The sequence below is a fragment of the Episyrphus balteatus genome, chromosome 4 (assembly GCF_945859705.1).
Source record: "Episyrphus balteatus chromosome 4, idEpiBalt1.1, whole genome shotgun sequence".
In the NCBI taxonomy this organism is placed as follows: Eukaryota; Metazoa; Arthropoda; class Insecta; order Diptera; family Syrphidae; genus Episyrphus; species Episyrphus balteatus.
In genome coordinates this window covers 38,215,751-38,226,027 of record NC_079137.1, presented here as the reverse complement: position 1 = coordinate 38,226,027, position 10,277 = coordinate 38,215,751, and the positions used below count along the sequence as shown (strand labels likewise).

The 10,277-nt window shown below is 33.4% G+C and overlaps 1 protein-coding gene across 1 annotated transcript in view; it reads right to left on the bottom strand.

The window, feature by feature from the left end:
- Positions 1 to 713: 713 nt before the first annotated feature.
- Positions 714 to 10,277, bottom strand: part of LOC129918386 (protein sine oculis) — a 64,543-nt gene continuing 54,979 nt past the window's right edge. The window contains exon 7 of the mRNA XM_055998877.1: positions 714 to 1,440. Coding sequence (XP_055854852.1) covers positions 891 to 1,440 — 550 coding nt within the window. The 3' untranslated portion in view covers positions 714 to 890. The remainder of the gene's footprint in view (positions 1,441 to 10,277) is intronic.

Below are 10,277 nucleotides of genomic sequence, written 5' to 3'. Positions count from 1 at the left end.
ACGGACATAAAAACAAATTGCTAAAACATTAAAAATCTGTTTTAATGCATTTTAATTTAATATTAATTAATTATTAGTTGGTAAAAATTAGCTTCGTGACCAACCGTTGTGAAGAGAGGAAAATAAGCGGTTTCGATCCTCTGTTGTAAGATATAGTGATATTTTGTCATTAAAAAGATCCTCTGTCCGTCATTTTACATATATTATAGATGCCATTTAAAACTTAGGAAACTCAAAGACAATCAAACACACATTATTTTTTTTTTTTTCATTTCATAGTTTCTAATGATTTTTATTGTTTTTTTTTTTTTTTTAAATTTTTTGATATTTTTGAAAATAATTTAATATCTTATTTTAATTAATTTTTATATTCTAGTTTGATAATAATTATAATAATATCTTTACATTGCAAAGTTTGAAAGACACCGCTGTACATAGCGCATAATACGATTAATTTTCTGGGCTGATTTTTGTTTTATTTTAAATAATATAATTTTCTTGTTTTTATTTACAATAATTTACACATTAAAATCTTTATTTTGATTTAATTCTCTTTATATATAATGTATATGTAATTGATTTAATTCTTAACGCATTATTGCTTTCAATTACTTAATTTTTTTTTAACAATTCACTAGATTAAAAAAAAAAACAAATAAAAAATGTGCACTTTGTCAGAATTATACAAAAAAAAAAATACTAAATATCTAATCTCTATTAATTTTAAATATTGCAAAACAGAAAAAATAAAAAAAATATTAACTTAAACATTAAAATTTGTTTTTAAACAAAATAATAAATATTTTTTTTATTTAATATTTACAACAAAAATATATAATATTATAAATAAATTTAATAATTAAATCGAAACAAAAAAATTAAACTTAAAATCATAAGTGCTGATACTCGCTCATATCGTAGAGCGGCATCGAGCCCATCACACTGTGCAGATGCGAGTACGCTACTGAAAGGGGCGCCATCTGATGGCCCACCCCTGACTTTTGCGATGACAGTGACAGGCCACCACCGGCCACAGCAGCGGCTGCCGACAATGCTCCACCACTAGACGCCACACCCACCAACGATGCATTAAGATTGCTAATCGCTGACAGGTTGTTATTGGAGTGACCACCACCACCGCTGTGATGGTGAGGATGATGGTGATGCTGCTGCTGCTGTTGTTGCTGGTGGAGATCTGCGGATGAGCCAGCTGAACCACCACCTCCTGTGGATCCCGTGGTCGTATGATGACCATGGCCGTGATGGGCTGTCGTTGTGTGATGGTGGCTCGCTGGTGATAATTGTTGCTGTTGATGGTGATTCGTTGTGTTGTGCTGTGAAGACTGTGCGGAGGATTGTGAGTGTTGTTGCAACATTGAATTGGGTCCTTCCATATCTGAATCGCTGGAAGAGTCCAAATGCTGTTTGTCCGAGGTACCACTGTAAAGTAAAAAAAAAATACAAGAAATTAGTTAAGTAAATGGAGAAGAGTGAGAGCATTAAATGTAGTTTTATCATAAATTTAAAGTTATTCATAATGGGTATCGAGTTGTATCGGTTTTAATTTTATTTTTTGACGTACAGTGATCTTCTGGGGCCAAGGGGTAAGCGAATTTTGTCTCTTAATCCAGTGAGACATTAAAAGAAAGGTCTCTTTAAGCTCCATCTATAGCTAAAAGCTGAGATAGTGAGAACTGAGATGGTTCCTGAGATATTTACAAGCTAGTGATGGGAACTATCGAATAATTTGAACTATCGATAGTTAGTAACTGAATGATTTGCACTATCGAATAGTTCATTCATTCATTCATTTATTCATTCGAATAAAACTATCGAATAAAAAAACTATTAAAAAAAAAACTATTCCAATGAATAAATTATCGACTAAAAAAACTATCGTATGAAAAAACTATTCGAATGAAAAAACTATCGAATAAAAAAACTATTCAAATGAAAAAAATTTAGTATACAAAAACTATTTGAATGAAAAAACTATCGAATAAAAAATTGTCGAACGAAAAAAACTATTCGAATGAAAATAGTAACTAAATGAATGAATGAATGATTTAAAACTATCGAATAAATTAATATTTTACAACTATTGATAGTTTGAAAGTTTTTATTCGATAGTTCCCATCACTATACAACCAAAAATTGTTTCTTTCTTTAATTTTCTTTCTGAAGACAATATCTTTTGACCAAAGTCTCAAAATTAGTTTTAAATTAAAGATATGTTTTCATATAATCAACAGGCCTGTTGTGCATTCAGGTTAAACAATTTTAAATCCATTGTTTAGATTTTCGAATTGCCAAAAAAAGTACAGTTTCAAAAAAAATGCATTTAAAAAAAATTTCTCCAAATTCATCGAGTGAGACATCAAAACAAAGGTATCTTCAAGCTGTGTTCATAACTAAAAACCAAGAGATTCCTTGTTAAAATTTCTTGTGGTGGGCTGGCATCCGAGGAGGGCCACGGGGCACCTCCCGCCCGTCTGCCCAAAGTTATGTACGCCCCTACTACAAAAGTATTTACTGTAGGTACTCATATCTCACATTATCGCAGTTTTTAAGATCTTTTAAACATTTTGTATCCACCAACCAAATATTGGATAGAAATGATAACAGTTGGTGACAGTTGGTGAAATGAGGAGTTGACTTTTTAAAAGGATATAGAATCACTTTTCACTTTGTTTTCATATTAAGTATGCGGCTTCGCACTCCTATGTTTACTCTTTGTATCTCCAAAAAAAACAAAACTTTTAGTAAAGATATGGTCACAAGGAAAAGTTTCTACACTTATTTGGCGCCCAATAGAAGTCCTATTCAAATTTATTAACCAAACAAATTTAGCTATAAAATGTGTGATAAGAGGCCCTTATCAATGTAAATAAATAAGAAGTAACCGGTTTAGACCCAAAATTCTTTCAATCGAGAAAAAATTTTTTTTTTAAATGGCGCCCAACGAACTTTTAGTTTTTTTATCACAATTTTTTTCATTTAAAACCTTCTTTAATTGACAGATTCTGTTTTCATATCCTATATAAAAAACTAAGAAAATTATTCCTTGAAAAATGCTTACAAAAATTAAAAAAATTTCATTATTGAACCCAAATTGATCTTAATCGTACCTATAGAGATCATAAGCGATAAAAAAAACAAGACTTTTTGATAACTCTGACAAGATAATGTCTGATAAAAATAGACACTTCAATATTATTCATACATACAAACACAGCACCCCAAACTGTCCACACATCTACACACATTATATTTGTGTGTTCCATTTCCAATTTGAGTTTACTCGCCCTGTGTAAACACAACACAGCCTGTGTGTACATTTACGTCTAGGTACTTTAACACAATCCAACAAAAAAAAACTCCCTCCCGTTTTATATATTATACATATACGTATTCGCTCGTGTTTGCCATGAAAAGGCAGTAAAAACAGCAGCAAATGAACGAACAAAAAAAAAAAAAAAACACGGAGAAGATGAAGTAGAAGCTATTACGACAGTGCTGCCCCTCGTTTGTATTCGAAAAGTATCAAATTACCTTTCAAACTAACACACAAACACACACATTTATTGCTATTTGACAGAAAGTGGCAGGCAGACGGTATCTGTCGTGGCGACTTTCAGTCCAGAGAGAGAGAGAGAACAGAAAAAAAAATGTCAAGATTGCCAAATGTTTTTTGCGGGAATTCGGTCATGTGTACGAATGTTATAAGGGTGCAAACAGATTGGTAATGTATGGACAATAATTCTAGTTATAGCTGTCAGAAAAACAACAACAACAACAGAAAGAGAATGCGGAATTTGCTCTATCATGACACATAGCAGTACAATTTTATTATTGGGTAGCGCTTCCGTTATCTTTTTCCTTTTTTTTATTATATTACTTCTCTCTCTATCTCTCATGAAAAAAAAAGTTAAAAAGGGTCAGGAAAGGATAACGAGGCGTGTTCCTTGTGATTAATTTAATAAATCCTGTTTCTCAAAACATTTGATTATATGCCTGTAATGGATGCAAATTGGCGGGTGATGAAAATCCCGTTGGGACTTTTTGAAATTTTTATTTCTTAATGTTAAACAACCATCGTATCCGGTTGCGGTTCTCCGCAGTTTTTATACTTATTTTATTTGACAGACAAAAACAACAACAACAACAACGAAAAGGGGATGAATGGATGGATGATGATGGTTTTTCGAGAGGATTTTAACACTTTGGGGAATACACAAATATTGTAGACAGGAACAAGATGACATTTGAGACGTTGATTTTATAGAAAGTGTGCTGCTTTTTTTTCTCATCATCATGTTGTGTGCTGTGTATAATTCTTGTTGCTTGCTCCTGTTGCCTGTTGGTGTCAATAAATTTATATTTAAGTGGCTTAAGATTATTATTGAAAGAAATATTCTTTTAGATTAGGTTGGAACAACATACAAATTGATAGAAAGAAATTTATTGCTTGTAGGTGAGATTGTTCGATGTGAGTGCACTTCTGATGTGGTCTCTTGGGGGATTTTTAATGATTTTGACGTTTAATTGTTTGAAACAGTTGTTGTTTAATGTAAATGTCGTTTGTGTTGGAAAGTTAAATAAAAACTGACAGATGATAATACATTATGCCTAATTAGCGTAGGATTATTAAGACTCACTGGATTTTGAAAGGTTCTACTTTGAGTGACCTTTACGACAAGTGTAAAGTGTTAAATAAGTGTTAAATAAATATTTACCATAAACCTCTTACTACTCAACATCAATATCGATAGAAAATGTAGAAACAATATATTGTCAATGACGTTTTAAAGAACAAATTGTGTTTGTTGGGCGCCATTTCAAAAACACGATTTTTTTTGATCGGACAAATTGTGTACTTAAAAAGGTTACAACATGTCATTTATGAACACCGATAAGGACCTTTAATCGATTTAAACACAATACTTTTTCTTAGAGCTTCTGTTGGGCGCCAAATAAGTGTAGACTTTTTTCTTCTGATCATAATCTTACTGTATGTTTCTTTAAGAACAAACAGAAATATAAGGGGCATGCCACAACAACAACAAATGCAGCAAACCATCATCATATCACTTACAAGGTGATTAAGAAAAAAATACATCAATCTTTTATAACAAACCCTTGATGAATTCCATCATAGGTATACATAGCATCCCTTGCTCCATATTTTCTGCCCCAACCTAACCTCTAATTTCCACCAAAACCACAAGTAACAAGTATCAATCCATTGCCATCGTCTTAGTTTGTTTTAATTGTGGTCAAAGAAATGCTTCAAATAAAACCCATCATCAAACGTCAAACGTCCATAGATAATATCAAATTTGTATGATGACATTTCGTGCGCGTCAAAACAACCTTATGCAAAAGCCTTACATTTAACCACACAGAATAGAGTAGCTAGGTTCTTTCTTAAACTAAATTCACAATAAATAATAATTATAATTGATTTGATGGTATTATTTATATTCATAGCGAAAAAAATTGTGTTTGTCTGCTCTGTACAGGGTGTTCCATTTATTTAATAACAATAATGATAATGATGATGGTGGCAAAAAGATAAATAGTGTAAAGTAAACTGCAGATACGATGATACGACCACCACCGAAGACACCAACGACGGGGGAACACGACAACGACGCGTCCGCGTCGCTCGTCGATGATGAAGATGGCCTCCGTAAAAACCACACCGCAAAATTGTGGCCACATCATCCAGTGCACTGAGCTGCCATTGCGCTACCATTATAAAATGCAAAAACAACAACCTTTAGCAGCAACAGCAAGCAGCAGCAGAAAAAAAAAGGCACATTGCTGTTGCTGGATGCGATGTGGTGTATATCAACCATTGCTGCACGCTGTTGGTCTCCCTGGACTGTGTCGGTAATTTGATATTCGATACGCCATTAAAACTTGTAAAATTGAATGAAGCAGTCTTCTTTTCTGATATACATACGTTCGTTCATATAAATTTTGTTTTTTTGTTGTTGTTGTTCATACATACATATATGATGGCAAAAAGGCACACACAGCACACACATAATAATATTTATGGTGGGGGCCCTATCATCATTATCACGGACGAGATAGCAGTGAAAAAGTATCGTAGGTAACCCAGACTCTAGCAAAAAAATTGGCTGACTTACTAACTGGTTGTTGGCTGGGCCGCCACCAATTTTCATACATCGCTTGCCATATTCATTGAACCGAAATTTTCAAAATGTACTCGTACCTTTTCTTAGAGATGGATGCGTTCATTACATTATTCTCACTAATTAATTTATGGGTGAATGAAGTGTGATAGATGGGGAGGGATGGTTTGAAGTTCCAATTGGGGATCCCATTAAACAAAGTCAATTGAAGAAGGTGGAATTAATAATAGAACTAACCTATAATTTTGTATCATTTCTAAAACGATTATGCGTGATATTCAGTGTAAATAATACATCATCATTCTTTAAAACTTGTGTTGGGCGCCATTTTTTGTCTTATTCTAGAAAAAAGTATCATTCCTGGAGCGTAGTATGTGCATTATGTAAATGACAATTTACTCAGATAAAAGATTGTTTGATTGATCAAATGTTGTGTTGGGCGCCATTTTTGCTTTTGTGTTATAACAAATGTAACCCTTTTCAGGGTGTTGCAATTTAATTTAACAACATTTTTGTGTATATTCGTTTGAAATTTGCAATTGTCAGAAATTGGTGCAGAAATAATAAGAAAAATGGTTTATTGCGACGGCAAAATCACTTGTCATTGAAAGTGGGTATTTTCCAGAAAATAGAACAATATCAAAAAGAGAGGGAAAGAGAGAGGGTTAAAGTAAAAATGCTGAACTTCATTTTGAGGGAAATGAAATTAAACCCGGATTTGTTAGAAAATATGGTTAAAAATTAAATATGAATAGAAGAATAGTTGCAAAGAAAATTTAAAAAGCATCCCAAAGGTCGAGTTACACTTTACAAGTTACCGTCGGGAACTCGTTTTTGTTTGGTTTGAATTTCCGGCGGCATTTACAAATCATCTAAAATGTAACAAGGCAAAAAAAATAAGTAGAAATACCTTTGGACTTGATATTTGTATAATCCATAGTTTTGGATTAATGATATGAAAATGCAATAAAAAATTTAGTTATAACTGTTTGGTTCATACTCCAACACTCCATGTTCTGTGAATGTTCCTTATTTGTATTTGAATGTTCTACTTTTTCCTTCTGACAGTTTTACACGTCTGTTTTTCTATGATTTCCTAAGTATAGCTTGCCTACAATCACTAAGTTTGCGCACTGATTTGTATATTAACTTGGTGCATAGAGAGAACAAATTCATCGTTTGTTTTTCATTTGAAATCCACGTTGTATAATGTAGGCGAATTTCAAATGGAACTGGCGCCCAACGTGCTTATTTTTCTCCTGCTAAATATTTTTTTACATTTAATGAAAGGACGTAGACCTAAATGGCGCCCAACGCGCAACTTTGAGTGCTCCGTAACGATTAAAAATAATGCTCCGTCAATACTTGGTTTATAATTATCACAAAAAAATTTATAAATAAAATTGGCGCCCAATGTGTGACTTTTTTCCTTAAGCAACAGTCAAAATCCAAATGTTTTAGAATGCAGTTTTAAAGCTTAAAATTTTTTATAAATTTTGTTAAGAATGACTTTTGCAATATTAAAATAATACAATATTTTAATGAAATTGGCGCCCAACGTAAAACCAAGCCATAGTTGAAGTGCCACTTTAGTAGTACAAATATAAAGTCACACCTGAAAGTGGAATACAAACAATGCATGAAAGTAGCAAAGAAGAAATGCTTAAAAACCAAAACAAAGAACACAAAGGGCCTGTTTCGGAGCTGGAAGAAATGTCTATCCTGAATGCTGGTGATTCAAGAGCTACGACAAAACATAAATAAGGGCCTGACCATCTATAACATAGCCGCTTACAGAAAAACAAATGCTCATAAGATTCGTTCGCCAAAGTTCATTAACAATTCTCAAGGCGAACTTCTTGTGGAAGACGATAAAATTCTTCAGAGATGGCGATAGTATTGTGAATAATTTCACTAACAGCCATAAGCGCTGCAATAATCAGGTATCCAAATGTTTGGAAACCCGCAGCAGCCTAGACAAATATTTTATATAAACGTTCTTTAGAAATTTGTAGAATATCGAAATTGAACTGGGGCCCAACGTGTGACCTGTAACGCAACGAAAATATTTTTAAACTAGTCCAACAAAAAAAAAAAAAAGTTTCTTTGAAGCTTTATGGTGTTTACATTTTGATAACATGGATCAAGAAGATATATTTAAATATTTAAGAAAGAAGCTGCTAAAAATATCTCAAAATAACATTCTTATTTAGCACCCTACTTATTAGTTTTATAACACAATTTCAGCATTTTAAAAACATGATTCGAATTTATTTTACCGAAAAACTTCTTCAAACGATTTATTCTAGTCTAGATTGTTGAAAGACAAAAACCTCAGTTTGAAATGTTTGAAATGTATATGTGCAGGTACACACGATACTGGCTTTCCACTGACTACAAAACTTTATTCAATCAGCATTTTTAAATTAAAAATATGTTAATGAAATTCGAGCCTAAGGTCTATCACCGCACAACAATCGCATAAAATTACATGTAAATGGAACTGGCGCCCAACGTGGGACCTGAAATTAGTTGCCCTACAACAATTCCGTATATATAAATGTTTAAGTTCACCAAATATAGAAATGCACCACAGCATTTGACAACAATATATACAAAACGCTCATGTTAAATTGTAAAGTCATGCCTTACTATTGGAATATCAAAATTAAATCAAACTCCAAGACATAATTTGAAAACTAAGCTCATATTGACACCCTTAACTATACAACTTTATTACCATTTTCGTACTTGACATTGCAAAGAAAAAGGTATGTTACACTATTACGGAACAATGACACCCTTCTATTTTTTTTAACAACAAAAAGATGTGCAACAAACCAAACAAACGAAGCCACACAATATTCTAGTGCTTCTCAATCTGCGAAACATGTGAAAGTCATTTCACCATAACCGGGCACTACCACCACCACCACCAGATAATGCCGGATGTACACCACACTTCCAGTTTCCATCAGAGTTCAGGGAGTGAGAGAGGAATCGAAGTGTGAGAAAGGGTTAAAACGAACTTGGTTGCCACCGCCTTTTGTTTTACACAATATAACGGCGACGACGCAAACTAAACAGTTATAAAAGGAAATGGCTATTTAAACATTCCTTTCAGCCAGGAATTCGGTGTAGAGAATATACTCATATAACTATACTACATATAGATTCTTAGAACGGGAGTACCTATAGGTTTGCGGTATTATAGTGGTGCTTTCTTCTACTTCTTCTTTTCTTGTTTGCCAAACCCATTTTGACATTGCCCCCATCTGTCAAATGCTCAACTTGCTTTGTGTATAGTTTAGGTAGGTATGGTTGTGCATATTCTCTCGAACTGTTGTCGCAAAAAGCTATATACCTACTACACAACACTCGCTGTCTCTCCCCATCAAGAAGCCTCAACGAAATACGGTTTATTTTTGCGCCATCACCACGACAAAGCAAGCACAAACACAACATAATATAGTGGTTCCCTCGCTCTCATTCCCCCTAATGCCTGATCCGATCCCTACTGATGGGTCGTTGTTTTGTGTCGTCATCGTCGTTGTCGCTACCTTCGTCGTCTTCGTTTCGCTTCGTCGCCGCGCCATCGCTCGTCGTCATCGTAGAGGTATGCATTAATACCCCATTATTATGGTATAGTGCGGAGAGAACCGAGAGAAGATATCAAATTTCAAGAAAAATTGTTCTTTTTTTTTTTTTGTTTATCATTCGTTAGTTGAGTTTTGTAGTCTCTATCTCTCGTGAATATATAGATACCCTTTGGGATAAATACCTCTTCAATAGAGAAGCTTGCGAACGGTTTTAGTCTTTTTGCTTTGATTTATTTTTGTTGTTGTTTTTGTTTATTTTTGTTTTTTTTTTTTTTAATAATATTATTGCGCACTGGCCTTAAACGCATTGACAGCTAGGCAGAAAGGCACACAGAAAGAATGAGGGCTTCTCTTGCATGCATATAGCCAAACAAAACAAAAATGAGAGAAGAACAGAAGCGTACTACCTCTCTACCGAACGATACGAACCTATTGAAAAGATAAAGTTAAGGTGAATATTAATCTGGATAAATGTATGCTGTGTATAGTGCAGTGAATAAAATTAAGATGAAAA